Raw genomic sequence first — 25,161 nt, 5'->3', positions numbered from 1 at the left:
CTGGATGGAAGTGAGATTGATGGGGGGAGTTGTCAGTAAAGAGGGGGACTTTCCTGGTTTGCTCTACTTCTTTTTTTTTTTTTTTTTTTAAATTACCTTTTTTTTTTTTTTTTAATATGTCTTTATTGATTTCAGAGAGAGGAAAGGAGAGGGGGAGAGAGAGACCGAAACATCATTGATGAGAGAGTCATTGATCGAGCCCACGACCTGGGCATGTGCCCTGACCTGGAATTGAACCCCGATCGCCTGGATCCTAGGTCGATGCTCAACCGCTGAGCCACACCCGGCCGGGCGGTTTGCTCTACTTCCATATGATTTTAGTCATTTTTACAACCAAGACATGTATTCATGATTTAAAGAGAAAAGAAAACCACATTGGCAAGCAGCAGCAAGTCTGCCAGCTATTTTCTCTGGCAGGGAAGGAAGCTGGCTGCCCTACTATTATGAAGCAGCATTGCTTGAAAGTTGCTCTGAAACTCACAGGGTTCCCTACTCCCATTCTGGCCTTCCACACAGAAGCCCTGGCAGTACCCCCTACACGAAACCTCTGGGACATGGGTAGAGCAGTTTACAAGGTAACCATGAGGGTCATAGCAATCTCTGTTCCCCTGGGACTAGATAGAGCACCTAGGTGTTGCCCATTGGACACAGCCCCAGCAGGAGCAGCTGGGGCCATGTAGCCCCCAGTGTCATCCCTGATCATCCCTGGGAAGCAGGCAGCCTAGATTCCAGTCTGTGCAGATTGCATGTCTAATGAACAGTAGTTTTGGAAATGGGTGGAGTATTTGACACCTTACTCCACAGCTGTGTCCAGTACCACCTGGGCATAACCATGTGTAGTCATTGGCCTCTTTATGCTATGATTTTTGCCCCCTTTGCTTGCTTTACTTTTGTATAAAACTGTATTGTAGAAAATTATTAGAGAAAATAGTATTAATATAGTGAACCCCTGTGTGCCCATCACCAAATTTCAATAGTTCTGAGCTCATGTAGACCCCCTCTATCTTATCAAAGCTTCACAAATGATAAATCAGCTGATCCTTAACTTTCTGAATAACTGAATCTGGTTTCTCCTAGAAAGAAAAGATAGATTATTATTTGTTTGCTTTTCAGGAATCCTGGGAGCAGTAATTTACAGAAAATAGCCAAGGAGGCGGTAATTGACTACTTTGATGTCCAGGACTGAGAAGCTCAAGATGTACTTAGATGAAAGAATGATTAGGTGGGGTGGAGATTCATTTGCCAGCAGATAAATCATGCTTGTTCCCAACTTCCCAGTGGACTTATAGCCTCACATATTGTTTTGTATTGATACATCCAAAGCATGAGTGTGTCAGAAATCCCGTCCTCTGATCTGTCTGTATGAAATGTTTCTGTGAAGCCAGATGTTGGCTGCACAGTCACTAGTGATTCAGTCATGTATTTGCAGAGGCTCCTCACACCTTCACTGATTGCTCGGAGGCTTAGGGGAACATTGGGCTCGATTTGGACAAACCAGAATTTTAGCCTGAAACCAGTGTTATGGCACTTAGTTATAGTCTCAGTTGTCCCAGTTATCCATCCTCCTGAAAACGCCTGCAACATCAGATGCGCCTCGCTTTCTTAATCCAGACTGATCGCAGTCTTTGGAAAGACACAAGGAAATTTCTCAGTCTGAAATAGCAAACATTGAATTGGTTCACCATATCCAGAATCACACATGTTGCGTTGACCCCAGATATCTTATCTGAATCTTTTGCCAAAAACTCATATATCTATCTAGCTGAACTTACTTTAGTGGTTCTCAGTACCATTAGTTCTAGACCTAGCAGAGGGGTTGGGTGACTTTACAGAATTCCATTTTCTATCCAAGGGACACCTCATACCACATCACTGACCCTGTCTGGTGACAGTCACTTTAGCTATCCACCATGATGGCAGAGGATATAGAGCAAGCTCCTCCTGCCAGGTTCACACTGTGGCCTCTATGTATGTATGACCAGAGTAGCCCCAACACCTTCTCTATAGTTGAGAAAGAGTCTCAGGTAGACTTATTTTTTTTGTGTTGCTTTTTCCCAGGCCTGCAGCAGCTGTATTGGCTCTCCCTATCTCTGAGCACTGGACATCTGTTTGAATAGTCAAAGTATGTGGACAGTCCAGGACTTATCCCAGCAGCCCCTGGAAGCATTCTTCAGGCTCCTTTAAGACAGGTGCATCACCAGTTACGTTAGTTTGGCCCTCCGCATTGGTACCTCTGCAGCACAGAGGCCGAACTTCCAGTTTTCTTCTGCTCCAAAGCAAGCCATGAGCCCCAGAGCAACAGGAGATTTCAAAAATGACTTTACAAAACCAACACTTAATTTTCACAGAGCATAGCTACCCTTTGGTCCTGACCCAGACAATCTGCCTTGAAAAGCATCAGGTATATCAGTGGGGATAGACAACTGGAGGGAAGAGATGAACTACATACCACCTTATCTGGGCCCATTTAGCACAGGGTCAACGGCCCTACACCCAATAGGAAGCCCACAGGCATCTGTTATGTCTTTTAATCAGTGGGTTTAGTGGGTGAACTCTACATTGAGAGCACCTCGGAATCAGCAGGAGGCAGGAAACCTGTTTTCTGATTCCAGCTCTGTCACATAACAACTTGCCACTTGGTAGAATGGAGGTATCAAGCTACCTCACCAGGGTGGTGATGGTTAAATGAGATAACTTACGTAGAGGTACCTGATCTATCATAGGTGCCGAAAGTTTATAAAATAAGACTTGATAATTGGAAAATATGTAAACATCTTTTTTCTCCATAATATTAGCCAAGTAAAAAGTTAGAATGCTTGTGTGCCTACTTAGCACCAGCCTTGTACCAGGGCTGTGGGGAGATGTGGTCTGTTTTTAGTTAGTAATCCAGTAGGGGACACATATCTGAATATATATAATGGAATAGGTTGGTTTGGTACAAATCGGTCATTAATCTTATTAAAAGCTGAAGAGTTATACAAGGAGTTTTTGTGACGTGGTAGGACTGGGTTAGCTCTCGTGCTTGGGGGAAGGACCCCTGATTGGGAAGGGAAACAGAAGGAAGCATTTGAGTGGAGTCTGAAGATGGCAGAGTGCCATTTGTAGGAGAGAGGCATTCCAAGTGAAGGTAAAGGGCATGAGGCAAGCCCTGGAATATGGTTTGTGGTGGGTTTGAGGAAAGGATCTTCCAGAGTGGGCAGACAACTGGAGGGACAGATGATGAAGCTGGAGAGGTAGACAGGTCAACTTGAGAGCCACCTGGAGCCATTGAGGGATCCTAAGCAGAGAGTAGCTCAGCTGGATTTATGATCTAGAGCAGGAGCCAGCAAACACTTTCTATGCCAGATAGTAAATATTTCAGGTTTTACGAACCTTAGAGTTTCTGTTGCAGCTGCCCGACCCTGACATTGTAGTGTGAAAGCAGCCACAGACAGTACATGAGTGAGCACGCACAACTCTGTTCTAATAACAATTTTATGGACACTGAAATCAGAATTTCATGTAATTTTTACATCACAAAATATTTTTATTTTGCCCAACCTTTTAAAAATGTGAAAACTATTCTTAGCTCATGGGTTGTACAAAAACAGCAGCAGGCTGGCTATGGCCATAGACCTTAGTTTGCCCAGGGATTGGAGAACGAACAGGTAAGAGGCCCAGCCAAAAGCTGTGGGAGCGATCCAAGTGAGAGGATGAGGGTGGTGGGAGTTGGTGCAGCAAAGAGGGAAAAGATTTCAGGAGATCAAGAAAGTAGGATAGGATGCCGGGGAGCAGCAGAGAGCTAGCCCCCATCACCAAAGGGACCCCAGACCCCCTCAGCAAAAGGAAGCCGCTTCTCATTCTCCAATGAGCAGTGGTCTTAGACAAGACTCTACATGAATGTGGCCTAGAGGGAAAGATACCCCTCCACCCCATGCATGGAGGGAGCTGTGGGCATCAGAACTCCACACTTGCTTCCCGAGAATCAGGTGGTATCTTCGCTCCCCCCTCCAGCCCCACACTCTCCAGCAGGAGTTTGTTTATGGGGCCAGAGCTTTCCAGAGACCAAGTTCTTATCTCTGGAATTCCCTCTGGCAGGACTGACTCCTCTCAACAGTGGTGCCAGCCTGGCGTGCCGTGGGGGGTTGTATGCAGGACTGGAGATAAAAGCAGCCTTCCAGGTTGCAGGTCTGTGCGGAGCAGCTCTGGACGGTGTCCTGGACAGGGCCCAGCCAGGCCAGAGGCCGGGGGGGGGGGGGGGGGGGGTCAGTCTTGTGAGGGAAGTGCAGTCTCAAACAGAAGATCCTGAGATTTAGGTTTAGGTTTGGGGGGCCCCTGCATGGTGCCAGCCTTTTTGCTTCATGCCTAAAAGTCTGGAGACCTTGTCCTCTAAGGAGTACCTGCCTCTGTGCCACCTCTTTCAAAATTGAGAAGAAAGAGCCAGGACAGGCTAGAGCTCCTTCACTTCCAACCTACCTTCCTCTGCTACACTCATCAGGCAAATTCTCCCAAACTCCTCACATGGCCTCAGCATAAATGTCCCATACCATCTCTCATGGCCTTTTAGAGCTCACAATTCACCAGGGCATTCTCTATGCCCGTTCAACCCCAGTCTGCAAAGGCCCAGGCAGAAGGAACAAGGCTCCATGGGGTCTCACTTTTGTATGCCAAGCTAGGACTGGAATCCAGGCCTTGGGTTTTCCAACGTAGAGCTGCCCTAGGCCAGGAGGGGCCTGAGTCCTCAGGATAAGGTGCACCATCTTCCCCAAACAGAACTGCTTGGGCACCGTTCCAAGTGGCCCAGGCTGCCCTCACCCCGGTCTTCATGCTGCACAGCCTTCTGGGAGTCCTGGGTGCAAAGAACCCAGCTGAACTGCTAGGATACCCAATTGGCTGCCTCAGCTGTCTCTGTGAGTCTGGGTGGTTTGCTGCCAATGTCTGGGCATTGGTCTCCCCATCTGTCAGGTGGGTAATAGTTCCTGCTCGTGCATGGTTTGAGCCATTGGGAGGGTAGTGGGAAGACAGGGTCTGAGAGGTCAGAGTCTGCTGGTGTCATTTGGCATCTCAGCAGGTCAAGTGTCTAGAACTTGTCCCAGGGCTGCCTCTCAGGGGATAGATCACTTGGGAAGGAATAGAACAATCTCGAAGTTGCTCTGAAAGAGGCTGGGGCTTTCAGTCACTAACCCCTTACTCCACCCCCACCCCCAACCACCCCAAACCTGACACCTGGGTGAAGAAGTCAGAAGTTCTCATGTACCTACACTTTCCCAAGGATCTCTTCTGACCTCTTAATATGCACCAAGCACTGTGCTCATCTTGTATTCTTCAAAGCCCCGTGAAATAAGTATTCTTATTCCCGTTGTATTAGTGGGGAAACTGATGATTGGAAGTTAGGTCACTAACCCAAGATCACTCAGTTAACAACTGGGGATCTGATATTCCTACTATGTCTTACTCCAAAACCTGTGTCCTCTCCACTACATGGTCAGAGCAGCAGCAGCAGCTCACACTGGAGTCCCTGGGATTGCATGGCCCATGAGGTCAGGACAAATGGGAGGAAAGCATACACTGTACAAATGCAGAGAACACCAGCAACCCCCAAAGGTGAAGGGGTTTTCCTACAGTGGCCATGAAGGGACAGTATATATCCTCAAACCTGGAGCCTAGGGACAGAGTTGGGGAGTATTTGCACTTTGCCACATGAAAGCTCTTTATTTAAAATTTTTAGAAGAGTTTATAACTATTATCTTTTGAATGTATCACCTTTTCATTTTTTTAATTTTTGATAGTATAACATGTCCCCCATTTTCCTCCCCTCCCCCACCTACCCAGCCCCTGCCTCACCCCAGGCCTTTGCAGCACTATAGTTTGTGTCCATGGGCTATGCATATATGCATAAAAGTTCTTTGCTTAATCTCTTCCCACCCCCATTCCTGTAAGATCTGTGAGTCTGTTCCATGCATCCATGTCTCTGGACCTATTTTGTTCATTGGATTCCACATATAAGTGAGATCACGTGATATTTTTTCTCTGACTGGCTTATTTCGCTTAGCATAATACTCTCCAGGTCCTTCCATGCTGTTGCAAAGGGGAAGAGATCCCCTTTTTTAGCCACATAGTATTCCATTGTGTAAATGCCCCACAGCTTTTTTATCCACTCATCTACTGATAGGCACTTGGGCTGTTTCCAGATTTTAGCTTTTGTAAATAACGCTGCTATGAACATAGGGATGCATATATTCTTTCTGATTGGTGTTTGGGATTCTTAGGATATAGTCCCAGAAGTGGGACCGCTGGGTCAAATGGCAGCTCCATTTTTAATTTTTGAGGAAACACCATACTGGTTTTCCACAGTAGCTGCACCAATCTGCATTCCCACCAGCAGTGTACTAGGGTGCCCCTTTCTCCACACCCTCACCAGCACTTGTTTGTTGACTTGTTGATGGTAGCCATTCTGACAGGTATAAGATGATACCTCAGTGTGGTTTTAATTTGCATTTCTCTGATGATTAGTGACGTTGAACTTTTTTTTTTTTTTTTTAAATATGTCTTTATTGATTTCAGAGAGGGAGAGAGCGAGAAACATCAATGATGAGTCATTGATTTGCTGCCTCCTGCACGCCCCCTACTGGTGATGGGGCCCATACTCCGGGCATGTGCCCTGACCAGGAATCGAACCTCTATCTCCTGGATCATATAGGTCAATGCTCAACTGCTGAGCCACGCTGGCTAGGCAAGCATTTTTTTATGTGTCTCAGCTATCTGTATGTCCTCTTTGGAGGAGTGTCTTTGTCCAACAGGCTGAGGACCAAACCTCTATCTGCAAAGCCCTGGAGGGGCCTGGCCTGAGGCTGGGAGTTCTTCCTGCCCCACCTCTGTCCCCATCCACAGCCTCAGCTGGGATGGGGCATGGGGTGGGTAGGTAAGTAGTATCATAACATGAGGCTTCAAAGTTCTGGAAGAAGTTAGAGCTGGGGGCCCCCCCAGACACCAACAGACTGAAGCCTTACAGATAAGGAATCCAAGGCCCAGAGAGTGGAGGGGGTCCTTTTTGGGTCACACATCCAGCCCATGCTGGGCTTGGGAGTACGAGAATGGGAGAGGAGCCAGGGCTCCCATGGTTCATGTCCTAGCCTGGCTCCCAGAGCTGCACAGATGTTCCCTGAGCCCAGCCAGGGAGTGATTAGAGGAGGGATTGTGTGTATATATGTGTGTGTGTACGTGTATGAGAACCGAGATCAAGGATGCACAGGTGCCACAATGCCTGCCTGCCTGCCTGCCTGCCTGCCTGCTGTGAAAGCTCTCTCTCCTCCAGAAACGTCCCTCACCCTCTGTCCCAAGTCTTGGTCTCAACTCTCCCCTAGGCCTGGCCTCAGTTCACCCTACCCCTCTTCTCTGACCTCGCCTTCCACTTTCCCCTCCCTCTTTCCATTCCAGCAATGGCCCCTTCATGTTCCCACCTCAGAACCTTAGCACTGACTCTTTTCTCAGCCCAGCATGCTCTTCCCCTTGGTGTCCACATGGCTCACTCCTTCACCCACTTCAGGTCTTTACTCAAAGTCACCTTGTCAGCGAGGCTTCTGTCTTCATAGCCCTACACACTTCCTATCTCCCTTTCCTGCTTTTCCTCCTCAGCTTGTATCACTAACACACCATGTTTTGCACAGAATATCAGCTCCGTGAGAACAAGGACTTTTGTGTATCTTCCTGCATGTGTCCTCAGCACTGGAATGGTGTCTGGCATGTTGCAGGCTTTCAACCAATGTCTGCCAAGAGAATGAAAGGGGACTGTGCTCTGTGTACAGAGATGCTCTGTGACCGGGATTGGGCTTATCTAGCCTGACATTGGGATCAGAATCTGCAGGATGTTATGAGCAATGGGCCTAGAACAGATCTGTGGCAGAGCAGTGGACAGCAGGCAGGGGTTCTGGATGGACCCAGTGGCTGCCTTGGCTCTGAGGCCACCTCTAGGGGCATGAGGATGCCAGAAGGCTGAAGTAGTCAGTGAAGGACAGGGGAGGGTAGCAACCAGAACCCTGGGGCCCATATATGCCTCTCCCACCTGTGACTGACACCCTGGTTACGCTGCTCTGAAACACTGGAAATTAGAAAGCCACTCTTCTCATGTTCACAGAGTCACTGAGGCTGAGAGGGGAAGAGGGGCTTGTCCAGTATCACTGAGGGAAGCAGCTGGCTGGGACTTGCAGCTGTGGGCCCTTACCTTGTCACTCCCAGGCCTGGTTCCCTGGCTGAGCTCCTCCCACCATGGGATGTCAGACATGCTCAAATCTCTCCCCTTTATCCCTGGACCCCCTGTAATCTCAGCAGGCAGCAACCCACTACTCTTCCTACCACCTATTCTCATGACATAGCTATTCATCTTTTTATATGAAACCTACAAATATCACAGTTATATGTCATAAAGTACAATCATATAGCCCATAAATTTTTCCCCAACTCCAAAACTAGGATATTATTAATAGCTTGCACCACCCCATGCTACTTCCCATTTCATCTCCCATTTCTATAGTCTATATCCCTCGAAGAATCATCCCCCCCTTTTTTTTTAAGTAGTTTTATCATGTGTTTACCCAAAGACTGTTACTTGTTGCGTGTTTATCAACAGTATAACTGGTGTCATACTGTATACAGTCTACTGCATTGCTTTTTATGCCTGCAAAATTTTTCCATGTTGCAGATAGCTATTGTGCCTTAGTTTTTACTGATGTATCAAATCTGTTGTATGTGGCTGTACTGCAGTGTATCTGTTCCCATGTTGGTGGACATTTGGATTGTTTCCAATGCCCCCTGGCCATCCACTTTGTGCCCTCTTCTCAGCCAAACCTCTTGAGGTGCCCACTGCATACATACCTCACAACCACCTCCTGGCTGTGCTCCCAAGATCCTGCTCACTGACCCTCCTTTCACTATTCCATGGCCCCAGCTATATCCACACAACCACAACTTTTTCAATCTCTGTTTTCAACTTTTTTCTGAACTCTGTACAAAAGGCATAATTGTTTATTGAGCACCTGGTCTGTGCCAAGCACTGTTCTCAGCATTGTGTATGTTTTATGAATATACACAGCAACACAAATGGTAGGTAATATTATTAGACTCATTTTACAAAAGAGAAAAACGAGGCCAGAGAGGTTGAGGAACTTGCCCAAAACAACACATCTTTTGCCCTTCAAGTCCCATAGACAACTCAAGCTCAGCTTATCTTCCTTTCCAAACTGGTTCCCCTCCCATGCTCTGCTCTCAGTAGGGACATCTCCAGTGTCCCAGGCCCAAGCCAGAAACTGAAAGACCTGACTCCTGACTCGCCCTCACCCACTCCAATCTGAGCCCAAGTCCTGAGGGTTTTACCTCCCAGGCATTGAGTGAAACCCTTCTCTCCACTCCCACCAGCACTGACCTGTTAGGTGTACTGCTTGCTGCTCCTCTGGGATTATTGCCTCTCACCATACTCCCTTGCAGGCCCCAGTCTCCCCCTTTTCCACCAACCTGCACACTGCAGCTCAGGTGGGCCTTCTAAGTCTCTTCTTACCATGTCCCTACCTCCATAAGAAAGCCCAGCCTCCTCTGCCCCCTGTCCCCTCAGTCTGTAAAGTGCAGCAGCCAGCCCTTGAAAGTATACCACCACCACCCCAACCCCAACTCTGCTCTGTCTCCTTTGGGAAGCCATCCTTGATCTCGGCTTTGAAGCTGGGCTGTGAGCCCCCACAGCCTCCATGTAACCCATTCTCCACCACTTAGCTCTTTCTGTTCCCATTAGACTGCGTTTATTGAAGGCAGAGACCCAGCCCCCTCCACTACAGCAGCTCTACTGCCCAGGCAAGGCCTGCATACAGGAGGTGCTCAGGTGCTGAAAGGGTAAACACACAAGCAATGACAGGAACCATGGGCAATGCTGCATTCTGAATCCCAGAAAGCAGGATGATTCCTCCTTGGCCCCAGAGTCAGTGGGTCCTGGCTGCCCCACCTCTACTCAACCTTTGGGCCTGTCCCCTTCAACTCCATGAGGCCGTTTCCTGTCTCTACACCTTTTAGAAGGATTTCCTCTCTGCGTCTTCCTTTCTTTAAAAAAATATGTATGTTTTTGTTGATTTTTTAGAGAGCAAGGGAGAGGGATAGAGAGAAACATCGATGAAAGAGAAACATCATCGATCGACTGCCTCCTGCATGCTCCGCCGTACTGGGGATCAATCCTGCAAACCAGGCATGTGCCTTGACTGGGACTCTTGGTTCATGGGTCGATGCTCAACCACTGAGCCACACTGGCTGGGCTACATGTTCCTTTCTAACTCTGGAATTTCTTAACATGGGAGAGCTGTTGCACCCAGGAATAAGGAAGAAGAGTGTAACCCTTACATGCGTTATCTGTCTACATCAAGCATTTTCAAGGGTGGGGGGTAATTTTGCCCCCAAGAGAGACAATTGATTCATGGAAGGAGAAGATGAAACAGATTTTACTATTTCTGTATAAAGCACAGATATACATAAAGTACATAAACATATACAGTATATCTGTGGCATTAAAATATCATGTGGTTAAGAAAAAAATATCTGGCCCTGGCTGGTGTGGACCAGTTGGCTGGGCATTGTCCTATAAACCAAAAGGTTGCCAGTTCGATTCCTGGTCAGGGCACGTGCCCGGGTTGCAGCTCAGTCCCTGGCAGAGGGCATGCAGCAGGCAACTGATTAATGTTTCCACTCTCACATTGATGTTTCTCTCTCTCTCCCCCTCTCCCTTCTCTCTCTAAAGCTCAATAAAAAAAAATTTTACATATATATATATATAAAGGCTTCTGAGGTGGTGCAATAATTAAAAAAAAAAAAAAAAAGGTTGAAAAAAACTGATCTACATGCTTGGGCTTGTCTGGTACAAGGACTGACCAAAACTGAAGAAGAGTCTCGAGTCCTATCTCAGGGCAGCTCAGGGTATCCCCAGAACTGACCCCCCATCAGCTAGCTGTTGTCCTTTTCCCAAACCATCCCTTTCCTAACCTATGCCTGAAAGTCCACTGTTCTGTGCCTGGCATTTTTTAATCTCTTCCTGTTGGCCCTTCCCCATTCTTCCCCAGGGGGCACCCCATCGCCCAGGACTGGAAGGAGTTAGAGGCCTCTTTGGTCCATGCTCCAGCTTTGGGCTATGGCATAACCCTAGAGTTTCTGGAAGAACTAGGAGAGAAGCCCAACCATAGGGGGCACCTAGTATGCAAGGGTACCACTGAGGGACAAGACTTGCTTTATTGGGGTAGGGATGGGGTTACAAATAATCTTACTTAGAATTGATGTATTCGGATGGTGTCATTTAAGTGTGGGGTAGGTCGGACTGTAGGTCTGTTGTCAGGGGACACAGAGACAGAAGCCAGGGTAGGGGATGAAGTCTGGTGAGATATGGTCTTGGGCGGTACAGTTATTCGGTGGTCTTCATGCTGCACAGGATAATCCAATCTCTGGGACTCCCGTGGGATGATGGAGCCAATGAAGACCACGTAGATGATGCCACCTAAGAGGGCACCCAGGGTTGGTGCCACCACTGGCACCCACCACCATTGCCTGGCACTGTAGGCAAGAGGCAAGAGGCTTGGTGAGGGTGTAGATGTCCAGGATAGCACCTGTATCCACACACTGAGACAGGGAGTAGGCCTGAGAGTAGAGAAGTGATCCCCATCCTAGCCCAGGAGTCACCCCTGAGCCTGAGACCCTGGTCAGCTTCACCCTGATTCTGGGGCAGGGTTTACATTCAGCCCAGGAGCAGGATCTACATCAGTGCTGGTGAGAGGGAAGGTCAGGACCCACTCCTGCCTCCCCAGGCCACCTGACAGCTCTGCAGGACTCTCCTGTGTTGCTCCTCACATCACCCCCACCCCTCCGCATGCAAGGAACCCACAGAAAACTCGAGGGAGTGGACTGGGCAGGGCAGTACCTGAAGACCTGTGTGCCCCAGCCAGCAATAAAGGTGAAGAAGCGGGGAGGCAGGTCCCGGGATGGGTTGATGGCATATCCTGAGTTCATGCCCAGGGACACTCCAAGGATGACAACAAGGATGCCAATCAACACGGACTGTGTCCCTTCCAGTGCTGGGTGGTTACGCTTGTCCGTGATGGCGAAGAGACACAGCTGGAGCATCCCCGTAACGAACATCTGGGGAGCAAATGCTGTGGCAGCCACCCAGGGCCCTAGCCAAGCCAGCCACCCAGGCCCCCTAGCCAAGCCACAGGGCCTCAGCAGTGCCCCCAGTCCAAATCCACTGGCAGAGATACATCTTGGTACAGTTCCCATCAGAGTTCTATCCTCTCTGTGGTGAGGGGCTGCCTGCTGGCCCCTTCTTGAGGTGGGGAGGGCCTCTGGAGGGGCACCCACCCTGAACCACTGACCTCATCCAGGAAGCCCCTCCACAATGTCATGTGGGCAGGAAGGTAGGTGGCAAAAATGTTAGCGGTGGCTATAGAACCAGTCACTGTCAGATGTCCGCCCGTGTACTCCATAAGAGCTGCTGTAGAGACAAAGATTAAGTGTGAACCTGCCCCTAGCTCAACCCCACTGAAGTTGCAGAAATAAGGTGGTAGGATGCAGGGTTGGGGAGCACCTCCAGGGCTTTTCTCTCCCAGACATTTTCACAGGCCAAGACACTGAGCTTGGATCTGCCCGTATTTCAGAGGAGAAGGCTGAGGCCAGAAGTGGACACCCACTCACTGTAGAAGAGGCAGTAGATGGTGCCAGCAGCCAGGAAGGAGCCCAGGAACTGACCCAGTATGTACACAGGAAACTTCTTCCAGGGCATGTAGCCTAGTGCACAGTTGGTGAAGGTCACCGCTGCATTCATGTGGGCCCCTAAGGGGAGGGCAAGTGTGTTGGGAGAGTGAGAGCAGAAACCAACAACAATAAAAATATTGAGAGCAGCGAACAACAATAATAAGGCAAGCATTTATGCAGTACACTCATTTAATTCTCACAAGGACCCACCGAGGCAGGACCACCATCTCCATTTGACCATTAAGGAAAGGGAGGAGTAGCGAAGTTAAATAGCTTGGCTAAGTTGACCCAGCTAATAAAAATGGTGGGTCAAGGAGGCTCTTGTAGAATCTGGGCAAGACAGGGGAAAAGGTTTAGGGTGTTCTCCCTCCAAGTGGCCGGTGAAGGTGAGGTGCTGGCTGGCTGGGAGAAGGGGCTGGCTGGCACTGGGCAGGAAGAACCTGCAGGAGATTCCTGGCCTTGCTGGTCAGGCAGGGCCCACTCACCAGAGACTTTCCCTGCCACGTGAATTCCCATGGTGACTCCGAAGCCAAAACCCAAGTTGACCGCGAGGTAGCTCCCAAATTTATCTCCTAGAATCATATGGGCCACAGAGCCAAGGCCAAACACCTGCGAGGGAGAGCCTCTGAGGGGACTGCCTTCCCAGAAGCCCCTACCTCAGAGGAGAGCTCAGAGCCTAGTTTGGGCTCCTCACCCTCACACCCTGGGCCTCCCCAAATTGCTCTTGGAGACCCTCTGCCATGCCCTCTTCCTCCAGAGACTTTCCTCCCCATGACCTCTCCCTGCTTGCCCCTGTCAAGGCCTCTAAGACCTGACCAGTGAGAGCTGGGTGGGGGGTGTAAAAGGAGCCAGGGTGGGGGGCAGCAGAGTCAGAGACTCCTTCAGATACATCCAGGCCCATGGACCCCGAGCCTACCTGAAGTTCAGGGGAGGAGTCAGGGCTTCGAGGAAGGCATGGCTGCTGTGGATTGAACCCCTCAGAGCATCTCACACTTCAGCCTCGCCTGAAGGACACTTCTTCAAGGGATTTCCAAACTTCATGCCTGGGCTCTGCCACAGCCCCCCTCCCACAACCCCCTGCCCCCACACACGTCAGCCCTGGAAGCCAGTGGGGTTCTAATTGTCTTGCCCTCAGCAGTATTTCCATTGCCCTCAGGTGTCATTCCTGAACTTCTAGCTCTTACCCATCCCTAACTGCTGGATCTCCTCAGGTGACACTCCCACTGATCCCCTTTCCAGGGACATTAGAGGCCTGAAGCTAGGCCCTCACTCAACCTCCTGCAGCCAGCCACCTGAATCTAGAGCCTATCCCTTCAGCTCTGATACCTATGCCCAGCCTCTCCCTCCCTCTGCAGAGGCCTCCCTCTTGCCTATATTTTCCACCCTCCCCTTGACTGGCTCCCACAGACTCAGGTCTCTTCCTTCCTAAAAGTAAACCTTCCCACTTCAGCCCAGCCTTCCTGTCCACCCGTGGGCTTCTGGACACCCCCTCCCTGTGTCGGCCAGGCTCAAGGAAAGAACCCATGGCTGGCTCCTTTAACTCTTCCCTTGCTCTCTGTTTCCACATCTTACCAACACTGAAGCTCTGAGGGCTCCAGCCTTCTGATTTTCCAAAGGTCCTTTCAGACATTGTCTTCCTTGACTTTGCTGACGTTGACCCTCTTAACCATTCTGTGCTCCTGGAAAGTCCCTCCTTTTAGTCTCCATGACATGTCTCCCTCCTGGGTTTTCTCTTACCTCCATAGCCTCTCCCTCTCTACAGTTCCTTCCCACATTCTTTTTTCTTCATCTGTTTCGTGAATATGGACGATCTCAGGGCTCCATCCCTGGCCCCTTTCACATCTCACTCCAGTCACTCTTGGGTCTTCTTACCAGATCTATGGCTTCAGATATGTCTAGTGCACTAAATTCCCAAAACCTCCACCTAGGAGCCAGATCCCTATTTCTAGATAACCACTGAAAGTCTAGGTGTTCCACAGGCATCTCAGGCTCCATGTTCAAAGATCACCAACTCAGAAAATGTGATCCCCGTCCTATGTTCCTCATTCCAGTTGGCCAAACCAGAAACTTGGATGTCACAAATGAGTGTTTTCTCTCCCTCCTCCCCACAACCAATCAGTTCTGCTTACATTCTCCCCAGATCTTTCTCAGCCTCTTCCTTGCAGCCAGAGTGGCCTTTAACACTGAGTGCTGATCATGTCTGCCCTTCATTCAAACATTCGCTGGCTCCCCTTCATTTCTAGGATAAAGTCCAAACTCAGTAGCCTCCATTCAAAACCCTTTATAATTTCTGCCTCTCCATTTCGTATCTGCTCCAGTGTTCTCTATGTTCAACAACAGCATTACTGCTAAATAATAACCACCATTTATTGAGAATTGACTATGTGTCAGACACTGGTAAAAGTCACATCTATTACTTCCTTTAATCCTTACACCACATATGCATTAAGTACTATTAATCTCCCCATTTAAGAATGGGCAATCCAAGGCTTAGAGAAGTTAAGTGGCTTATCCAAAGTGTAGAGCCTGAATGTAGTAAACCAGGGCTTGAATCCAGGCAGTCACCTATGCGAGACAGCCTCAAACCAAACCACCACACTGCTCCCTGCATGCCTTGCTTTTTCATGCCTCTGTGTTTTTGCACATGCTATTCCCTCTTTCTGGAATATCTGGATCCTAGATCCTGAAAAAAATGATACTCTACTTTAAGGCCAGGCTCAGATAGCACCTCTGCTGAAAAGTCCATGTGTTTTGGACATGCTGACTCTGAGGAACCTCTAGATGTCTAGACTGCTGGAAATCAGAGTCTAGATTTGTATCATCCAATATGATGGCCACTAACCACATGTGGCTATTATGTACTTGGAATGTGGCTAGTCCCAATTGAGATCTGCTTTAAGTATAAAGTACAAACCAGATTTCAAAGACAGCAGGAAAAGGAGAATGTAGAATCTAATTAATAATTGTATATTGATTGCATGTTGAACTGGTAATATTTTAGTTGTATGGGTTAAATATTATAATTATTAAAATTAGTTTCACCTTTCACTTTTTGCCTTTTAAATATGGCTACTAGAACATTTTAAATTACAAATGTGACTCATATTTCCCTTGGACATTTCTGTTCTAGAGTTTTTGAAAAAGAAATCCTGGAGAATTGTGGACTGAAGGCTTCCTCTGAAGCCATCAGGGCGGATGAAGGCAGGTGAGAGGACACAGAGGAGACAGCACCTGAGGTCTGAACCTGGAGCCACACAGCTGCAGCAGGCGTTGAAATGAAAGAACAAAGACAGCGTGCGTCCTGGGCACAGGGAGAAGCAGAGTTTCCCAAGAAGGGTGTGGTCCACACAGTCAGTTGCAGCCTTTGGGTCAAGTGCATGAAGACCTGGAAAGCATCCCTTTAGATGTCACTATCCAACAGTCATTAGTAATGTGGTGAGCACTGTATCACCAGGGCTTGAGGACAAAAGCCAGGTCCTAGAGGCTGAGAGGTGAGTAGGCAGTGAGGAAGAGCTGAAGGGCTCCAGTGTAGACCTCCCTTTGTGAACCTGCCTGAGAAGGGAGTGAGGGAGAATGTGATAAATGAAGGGGCTTACGGGATGAAGGGAGGGGAGTTTTGTTCCGTGTTGTGCTGTTTTAAGTAGAGAGACTTTGGTATGTTAAGATTGAGAGAGGGAGAGGCTGGAGATAAAGGAGAGAGAAAAGGACAAGCGGCGTACCTGTAGACGCGGGTGGGACTGGCGCAGGAGAGGAGGGTCCCACATGAAAGAGAGGGCCCTGCCCTGGTGCAGGGGAGAAATATGGATATACAGGTAGGTGGGTTCTGGTGGTGACAGGGACAGGTGGGTAAGGAATCAGACACAGGAGGCTACCTGATAGTTCTGTCAAGCTAGAGAGCAAGCCATTTGCTGATTTAAAAAGCAGGCAGAGCACAGAGCAGCTTTGGGGAAGTCTGAGAAAAACTGAAATAGCCCGGATAGAGTAGGGGTGAGGCAGTGAGCAGGGCCCACTGGGTTCCTCAAGAGCCCCAGGACAGGTGCAGAGGGGCCCAGAGGCGGGCTAGCTTAGGGTCAAGGGTAAGATGACGCAGGAAAGAACAGGAACAGATGGGGTGTGAGAGTAGAGTGTGAGGCCAGGACAGGCTGACAGGTTTGAGGGGTGTCAGGAAGTGCAGGGAGTGGAGCCGGCATGGAGAGTCTGAAGACCAAGGGTCCTTATTTCCAAGTAGGATCTCAGAACCATTTGCTAAAAATAATGAATATCATCTGGCGTGGCTCAGTGGTTGAGCATTGACCTAGGATCCAGGAGATCACGGTTTGACTCCCGATCGGGGCACATGCCTGGTTGCAGGCGCTATCCCCAGTTGGGGGCGTGCAGGAGGCAGCCGATCAATGACTCTCTCATCATTGATGTTTCTGTCTCTCTCTCCGTCCCCCTTCCTCTCTCGGAAATCAATGAAGACATATTTTTAAAAAAATAATGAATGAATGAGTAAGCCCCACATGGTCTCCTGTGTCACGGTTACCAACTGGCAGCCCATAGGCCTTATCCATCCAGCACACATTCTTGATTTGGATAACTTGGTTTTGATGATCACAAGTTTCAGCTTCTCTAAAGAAATCAGAAGCGCAGGTAATGCGGACCTGCTTTCTGCCCTGCATGGCAACAGTCGGCTGGAGCAGTGGCGGCTGCGTCCTTGCACAGGTCGGCACTCTGCAATTAGCCACAAGGCCCCGCCACTCTGAGTTGCTCTCTCTGGCCCCTGGAGCGTGTGAGTTTGCAACCCCTGCCCTATGGTTCAGTTCACGTCTACAGATGGTTTTTCAGAGCCTTGATGGTCCAACTCCTCCCTTCCTGGTCAATAAATGTGGCTCAGCCTGTCCAAGTCCCTCCAAGAGTCAGAAGGCTAGCCTCGAGGACAACACTCCCAGAGATCCCAGAGTGAAATTGTGGAGAACAGTCCATTTCCCTCATCCTGGCTGCAGTAAATGGAGCCCAAGGTCACACTTGCTTTTCTCCTAAAACCTTTACCCTGATGACTCACTGAGCTTCCTATCAGTTTGGCACAATCCCAACAAATAAAAATAACAGTAACACAATGTCCTATGTGAGCCTGAACCTCTCAAAGTTATTTTACATGTGTTACTTCTTTTTAATTCTCACAGCAAATCTGAATGGCAAATGTTTCTGCCCCCACTCTACAGATGGGGAAAACAAGACCTGGAGTGAGGTCTTGAACTACCTAAAGCCTGAAAGTGAGGGTCTTACCTGAGCTGGGGGCCAGTTAACAAGCCAGGTTGTTAGAAATCCTGCCATAGCTAAGCTAAGGGACAGAGCATAGAGATTAAGGGTCAAGGCTGTGATGTTAGACTAACTGGATTTAATCTTAACTTAAAATGTGACCTTGGGCAAGTAAGTCTTGTGGAGTCTCAGTTTCCCCATCTGAGAAATGGGGATAATAATAGACCAACAGGACTGTTGTGAGGATTTGGGAAGGTGCTGTATCTAAGGGGCTTAGTTTAGCATCAGTGCCTGATATGTATTAGGTGCTAAATAATAATCTCATGAAAAGGAAGAGAAACACGGACACAGGCAGACTTCAATGTATGTGGATGGTACCTGTTTCCCCTAAGAGCTCTTCAAGGAAGCACCCTCCTGGCTCCACGGTTCCAAGGTTTAACAGCCCTCATGGGACTGGAATGTTTTGTCATAAATGAATTACTTTGCCCTGGATTAAGGCAGGACAGAATCCAGTGCTGTCCTTACAGCTCAGGAGCCAAGCGGGAGGGTGAGTAATGGGGGAGGTGGAGCGGGTGGGAGGCAGGGAGGAGAAAGTAGCTGAGGGCACTTGTCATAATGACCAGAGAGCAACACATGTGTCCTACATGTGAACTGGGTTTTGGGCTCTTGGCCTTCCTCACACAACTCTGCCAGCTCCATGTTAGTGTCATGTTTACTCACAAGGAAGCTAAAGTTCTGCACAATTAAGATATTTATGGAAGATCACACAGGTAGAAGATATCACAGCCAGAATTCAAATCCAAAGCCCACAAAGGCCCCATTCAGCACATTTTATAAATAAGAAGACAGGCTCCGAGCCACCAAGAGATCTGCCCAAGGCAGATCTCAGTGGCAGGATCAGGATAAAAATCCAGGTATTCAGAGTCCCTTGGGCTCCGTAGGTCCCATCATCTCCTACCCTGTGGCTCAACATGCACACAAACAGTTACACTCATACTCGTGCACAAACACAACCACACACACTCAGGCACACTCACACTGTCACACACACTGCCTCTCCACCCCCCCCCCGCCCCCGCTGGCCCCACCTCAGCATGCTCCTGACTGCCTTTGCTTTTCTTCCCAGAGGCTGCCCCTTCTTTTCATGGACCTGGGTCCTCCCTAAGGTGCAAACAAGCGTGGCTACAGCTTAGAGGCAGAGGCTGGGGAAGGTGGCAGAGCTGAAGCAGGTGAAGGCGGAGTTTCCAAGAAACCTCACCTCCGGCTTGAGATCTCGTTTCTGTCCTGCCACCCACTAAAAGAGCCCTTGCCAAGGTCTCCAGTGACTTCCATGTCATCAAACTGCATGGACCGTGGTGGGTTCTCACCTTCTCTGGCTGGCTGCAGCTGCCCACACTGCTGTGGACTCCCACACACTTCTGTAACCTATTTTCCTCCCACCTCTCTAGCCGATACTTCTCAGGCCCCTTCGTGTGCCCCTCTTTGTTCTCCGGGGCTCTTTCTTCAATTTATTGGCTCTTCCTGTACACTCTCACTGAACAGTTTTTATAACCACCATCCATATTCTGATGACCTCTATACTTCCAGCCCAAGCTACTCTCGTGAGCTCCAGACCTCTATATCCAACCACCTTCTAGATTCCTTCCCGGCACCTTACTCCATCATGTCCAAACTGATCTTACCTCTCACCCTGCGCTAGGCCCAGGGTTCAGAATGGCCCCTTAGCACTTACCCCACATCTATGGCTTATGAAACCTCCTTGATTCCATCTTCTACAACTGCCTCAAACGTGTGCGTTCTTCTCGGTCCTTGGACCATCCACCACCCTCTCTCTATGCTAGGTCTTTGCAACAATCTCTTAACTGGTTCCCCTCCCTCCAGCATTGCCCATTCTGCTGAGACTCCACACTACACCCAGAAAGGGTTTCCTTCTAAAATCCAAATCTGACCACATCATTCCCCTGCTTGAAAGCCTTCAGTGTCTCCCCCTTGCCCTCAGCATTAATTCTCAAAACCTGACACTCACCCCTGCCAACGTAGCTCAGTGGTTAGAGCTAAGTGGTTAGAGCACTGAAAGGTCTCAGTCAAGGGCACGTAACTGGGTTACAGGTTCAATCCCCAGCCCCGGTCAGGGCACGGGCAGGAAGCAACCAATGTGTCTCTCTCATAGATGTTTCTCTCTCTCTCTCTCCCCCTCCCTCCCTCCCTTCCACTCTCTCTAAAAATCAATGGAAAAAAATATTCTCAGGTGAGGGTTAAGAAAAACAAAAACTCAGCATTCTCTCCAATCTCTTTCCTCTTGGTTTCCCTTCTTCCCACTTCCAGCCCTGTCCCCTGACACACCCCCAGCCCATGATTTTGTTCTACCTCCACAAAGTATGAGCCCTTTCTCTCCCAAAAAGACTTGGTGAGAAAGACAGAGCTCTCTCCTTACTTTCCTATGCTTCACCCTCAGGCTCCCAGCTCAGGGACCAGGAAATGGGCAATGTGACCCAGAGGGCCAGCAGTGGGAGGGGTCATGGATTGCCCATACTGAGCCCCACCCTCCTGAAGTCCTGGGGTTCATGCCCCTTCCTCAGATCCCACCCACCCTGTGCCACCCGCCCACTCACCATCATGACATATGTGCTCATGAGCTCGGCCAGGAACACTCGCACCACCTCCTTCCGCAGTATTGCTTTCATCTTCACTGTCGTGGGCGACTGGGTTATCCTGGCCTTGCGGGAAGACCTGAAGCAGCAGCCCGAACCCATGAGCAGAAGTGAGACTCAAGGGCACTTGCTGCCCATCAGCCCTTTAACTCATGGCTGAGTTAATAGGTAACCCAGTGGCCTGTCCACACACACCTCCTGTTGTTGCCCAGGGCTGCTGGGACAGCTAGGATCAGCTGAGACACCTGAGTGTCACAGGGATGTGGAGAAGGACTGGGGGTAGATAGCTAGGTCTTGCCCTTTCTTCCTTCTGGTGAGGACTGGACCAGTGGGAAGGCCACACCAACTAAGCCACTTTGCAGAGGGGCAGTTGGGGATCTGATGAATGCCATCCCCCTCAGTGAGCCTTGGGGGAGAAGCAAATGGGGGAGAGCAAGGAGGAAGGTGGAACTCAGTTGTCTGTCTATCTCTCTGCCCACCTACCTGCAGGAACCAGATGCCTGAAGACACAGGCAAGACATCAGGCTGGACCTGACAACCGAAAGGCATCCTGCAAATAGCACAGGGTGGGGCAAAGTCTGCTCCCAGGCTCTATAAACAGCACTGAGACCTGAAATATGCACCAGGTTCTGCCAAAGATGAAGGGGTCTACTAAGTGCACCAGGCGCTTCAACCAGGTGTTTGTGAGTGAGCGAGCGAGCGAGTGAACAAATGAGAGGGAGGGAGAGAGGCAAGGAGGGATTGGATCTTACTCCCTCGTGTATTCTCAGTGCCTAGCACAGTGCCAGACACATAGTAGGTGCTCAATATATATTGTAGGATGAATGAAAACTAGGGAATTTATCTGTCTTACTTTCCAGTAGATCCCCAGAACTTTCTGCAGTGCCTGGCACATGGTAGATGCTGGATAAATATTTATTTAATAATCATGATTGGAGGAAAAAGTGAGTTACAGGCTCTATTGTCTATTGGGGGTGGGGTGGGATAGAGCTTGAGCTTGGAGGAGATGGGGTGTAGAGGCAAAAGAGGAGAAGGGGGTAGAGATAACTCTAAGTGTGGCCTTTAGTGCTTGTTAAGACTGGTGACCCTCCCCTGTTGACTGCCTGAAGCTCACACTAGGCACTCACTACCTTGCCCTGCTTGGGATAGGAACATCACCCCCCATCTCTGACTGAGCCCCCATGTCCATAGCTCACCCACCTCAGTCCTTGCTCTGTCCTTACCACAGGAGAACAAACCCAGGGCTGCACATTGGAGGGATGTACAGTTTCCTGGACGATCCCTTGGCTCCCATCCAGCTCCAGCTCCCATGCATCACCATGTAGGCTCCCCATGAATGGCCTCCTTAGCCCCAAAGAAGAGCCTATGAGCAGCCTGAGGCAGGCAGGGACCCAAGAACAGTCTTGGGAAGGTGCCACAGAGGCAGAGGAGAGGTGGACAGAGCAGGAAATATGTCCTACAGGGAAAGATAGAGCAAGGAAAAGGAGGTGGGGTGTGATTTTAAGTTGGGCAGTCAGAGTAAGCCTCATAGAGAATATGGCATTTGAGCCCTGCACAGGAAGTTCAGGTAGAGCATCGTCCCGATAGGCCAAAGGTGCAGGTTCGATCCCTAGTCGGGGTACATATGAGAATCAACCAATGAATGCATAAATAAGTGGGACAGCAAATCAATGTCTCTAAATAAATAAACAAACAAATAAAGAATGTGTCATTTGAGCAAAGATACAAAGGAAGTGAGGGAGAGAGCCATGTGATTAACTGTGGGAAGAGTGTGTCAGGCACAGGGAACAGTCACCAAAGGACTCCGAGCATGTATGAAAGTAAGAAAGCTCCAGTGTGACTGGAGTGGGGAGATTCAGGGTGGGGTAGGGGGAGGTCAGAAAGGAAACAGACTAGGTAGGTAGGGCCTCGGCCATAGCAAGGACTTTGGCTTCTATTTCACCCCAAAGAAACCTGAGCCTGAGAGAGTGAGAGGTAGTGAGTTCAGTTCAATTGAGCACCAACCCTGACCAACCCCTTAACCCTTAGTCAGGTCTTTCTGAGCCTCCCCTCACCCCGGGGCCCAGCCTGTGCTTTGCTATGGGTGCAGGTAGAAGAGGCCCTTCTTCTGGGGCCCATGAATTAGTGAGGGAATCAACTGACACGAGGGAGAGGCTGCGGGGGGGGGGGGGCAGGGGAACCCCCCCCCTCCGGGATGGAGGCGGGAGGCCGGCATGGGGGTGAGTGGGTGCTTACCGCTTCTTCCTGTCTGCTTGAGTCATGCTCTGGAGGAGTTTTAAATGCTGTGGGAGCAAAGAGAGATCCCGAGGGCTGAGGGGCACAGAACTTGGCCCCGCATTCTCGTCGGACCTCAGCCTCCAGGGGGAGAAGCCACAGGGACAGTTACTACCATTTCCAACCCCTCAACCCAGCCAAGCTGGCAGGGAGCACGGATGCAGTTGGATGTGCCTCAGCCAATGGCAAGAGGCCCTCAGGTCCCACCCCCTCTACCCATGCTGTCCTCAGGACCCCTGACCTCCGGGCCAGGCCCTTCAGAGCTCCTTCTGACCTTCTCATATCTGTAACCCCCTTTGGACAGTGGGGATGCCCACAGACTCCCCTCAGTGGCCCCCCCTCACATATGCAGCTATTATTGCCGTTGGTCTAACCTCAAGCCCTCTTGCTGCTGACTTAAACTGTGACTTTCCAGGGCCTCTTCCTTACACAAACACACATGATGAGGTCCTAAAAATTCATTGAGTCCATACCCGCCCCCCCCCAGCAAGGCTTATCCTTCTCACCATCCCTGGAAATTCCTTGTATTCTCATTTTCCTCGAAAACGGCAGCACGAACATAACTCTTGAGCTTCCCCACCCTGTATGTCCCCCTTGTTCTCTAGCCCAGTGCCCTCTAGCTGCAGCACAGTTTACAACCTTAGCCCTGATTGCAGAAACCCTTTAGGCCCAGCCCCAGCCTCTCAAGAAGGTTCTCCGGGGGAAAAATAACTCCAGCAAAGCCAGCAATCAACCCATCTATCTGACCTGCATCCCTGCAGTCCAATGTCACTGGTCTCCACACTCTCCCAGTCCTACCCCTTCACCCTGCTGGCAGGCCAGCGCAACACAGCCTCCCAATCTGCTCCACCACTGATCCTCCCAACATTCAATTTACAGGCAAGGGAACTGAAGCCCAGAGACAGTGTCACCCAGCAACTCGAGACTAAACCAGAGCAGACATCCAGGCTTCCACCTCCCAACTGGGGTTTCTTCCCCAGACAGCCACATGCTCACTTCCTCCCCATATGGTCCCCAGAGAGTGGCATTCCCAGGTCTGGGCCCCAGGGGAGGTCCCCTTGTCCCAGCCTTGCCTAGACCCAAACTCACTCTATGAAGTGCCTTGTTTCTCAGCGTCCACCTTGGGGACTTCTCAGTTACAGCAGGTCTTGGTCCTGTTTATCCATGACTGTCCCAAGCTCTGGCTATTCCCCTAGCTGAGGCTCTGCTGTCCTTGTGTCCCCAGTCTAGGGCCCTCCCCTCAGCTTCCTTGGGGCGGCTCTGAGCGCTGTTCTGTCCTGCTTTGCTCCTCCAGGGGAGAGGTCAGTGGGACAGGGGTTTGGCCCGTGCCACTTGAGTCAAGTCCAGATGAACTGCCCAAAATAGCATCATTTCTCCAGCCAGTGGCGCCATGGAAACCAGGTTCTGAGATAGCCCTTGTGAGGTCAGAGTTGGAGCTCTGGGTGGGTGCTGGGCCTCATGGTCCCAGAGGAAGGAACTGTCCTCCAAGCCAGTGTCCAGCCCAGAGCCAGAGGAAGCCCTCCCAGGCCCCAGGCCCCAGGCCCCAGGCCCCAGGCCCCAGGCTCAGTGGAGGCTCCTGAATGTCTGGCTGTGTGGAGAGCTGTGCAGAATGTGGACTGGAAAGTTCTGGAGATCAACAGCCAGGTGAAGGGGTTGAGGAGGAGACCCTGGGTCAGTCCTCAGGGAACCCCCATTGTGAAGGAGAAAGGAGAGACTCAGGCCCTGGACTTCCCCAGTCTGAGGGGAAGAAAGACACATAAGCCATATTTGCAGGAAAACCCCAGTCTGAGAGGGGAGGTAGAAAGTCAAGCCTAGTCCTCTGGGAGTCCCTGGTCTGGGGTGGGAGAGAAGCCTGGGTCTTGTCCTCTGGGAGCCCCGATCTAAGCAGGGGTGTGGGAAACCTAGGCCCTGTCTTCAAAAACGCTTCCCTTGGGAATGGCAAGGGAGGCTCCTGTGAAGGAACCAAAGCCGACCAGGGTACGGGGCTCCAACCCAGGGCTGCAGGAGCTCAGTGACCAAGGCGAGGTCAGGAGCAAGCCAGGGGACCAGCTTCCTTCTGAGAGGACTTCTGGAGATGGGGCATACTTGGGCTTCCAAGGATGAGGCAATGAAGAATTTAAGCAAGTGACCAGTGCTGAAACAAAAGGAAATGCCTGCTGGTCTGCAGATTGTAAGGAGACCTGCGTGTGGAGTGGTAGATGGTGGGCAGTAAGTCCAGGGAGCTTCTGAGGCCAGGGAGCTCCTTTTGGGA

At 50.1% G+C, this 25,161-nt stretch overlaps 2 protein-coding genes across 18 annotated transcripts in view; one reads left to right on the top strand and one right to left on the bottom strand.

The window, feature by feature from the left end:
- The window catches only part of NFX1 (nuclear transcription factor, X-box binding 1), a 69,642-nt gene extending 53,744 nt beyond the window's left edge, over nucleotides 1-15,898 (top strand). For 2 of the 5 annotated variants that reach the window (XM_081151055.1, XM_081151052.1), the window contains exon 24: nucleotides 1,114-1,270. In XM_081151055.1, the coding sequence (XP_081007181.1) occupies nucleotides 1,114-1,186 (73 nt within the window). In that variant the 3' untranslated portion in view covers nucleotides 1,187-1,270. Of the gene's footprint in view, nucleotides 1-1,113; nucleotides 1,271-2,058; nucleotides 3,487-15,874 lie in introns of those variants that run through there. The other 3 variants (XM_081151054.1, XM_081151056.1, XM_081151053.1) reach the window with 3 other exon arrangements.
- Nucleotides 8,975-24,202, bottom strand: AQP7 (aquaporin 7). 13 transcript variants are annotated; one of them, XM_081151062.1, is made up of 9 exons: nucleotides 24,000-24,202; nucleotides 22,872-22,918; nucleotides 21,837-22,092; nucleotides 20,598-20,715; nucleotides 13,230-13,353; nucleotides 12,685-12,822; nucleotides 12,366-12,484; nucleotides 11,915-12,132; nucleotides 10,432-11,550 (listed from the first exon to the last, which is right to left on the bottom strand). In XM_081151062.1, exons 3-9 carry the CDS (start codon nucleotides 21,968-21,970, stop codon nucleotides 11,268-11,270), a joined length of 1,134 nt encoding a protein of 377 aa, XP_081007188.1. In that variant the 5' UTR covers nucleotides 21,971-22,092; nucleotides 22,872-22,918; nucleotides 24,000-24,202; the 3' UTR covers nucleotides 10,432-11,267. The 13 variants fall into 13 exon arrangements, with proteins under 13 accessions (XP_081007194.1, XP_081007188.1, XP_081007189.1 ...); XM_081151063.1 differs by having other exon boundaries at nucleotides 11,186-11,550; nucleotides 21,860-22,092; nucleotides 24,000-24,201; XM_081151064.1 differs by having other exon boundaries at nucleotides 11,199-11,550; nucleotides 12,739-12,822; nucleotides 24,000-24,166.
- Between the last annotated feature and the right edge of the window lie 959 nt (nucleotides 24,203-25,161).

This window comes from Miniopterus schreibersii, assembly GCF_964146895.1.
Source record: "Miniopterus schreibersii genome assembly, chromosome: 11".
NCBI lineage: Eukaryota > Metazoa > Chordata > Mammalia > Chiroptera > Miniopteridae > Miniopterus > Miniopterus schreibersii.
This window is presented reverse-complemented; position numbering and strand designations above follow the sequence as displayed.

Bases quoted from the DNA above. Each gene is read 5' to 3' on its own strand.
- AQP7 (XM_081151057.1), bottom strand. From the start codon at position 22,165: ATGAGGCTTACTCTGACTGCCCAACTTAAAATCACACCCCACCTCCTT. The intron at 13,354-20,597 runs GTGAGTGGGCGG...TCTCCCTCGCAG, and splicing joins TGAGCACATATGTCATGATG to GTGTTTGGCCTTGGCTCTGT. The intron at 12,823-13,229 runs GTGAGTGGGCCC...CCCTCCCCTTAG, and splicing joins CGTGGCAGGGAAAGTCTCTG to GGGCCCACATGAATGCAGCG.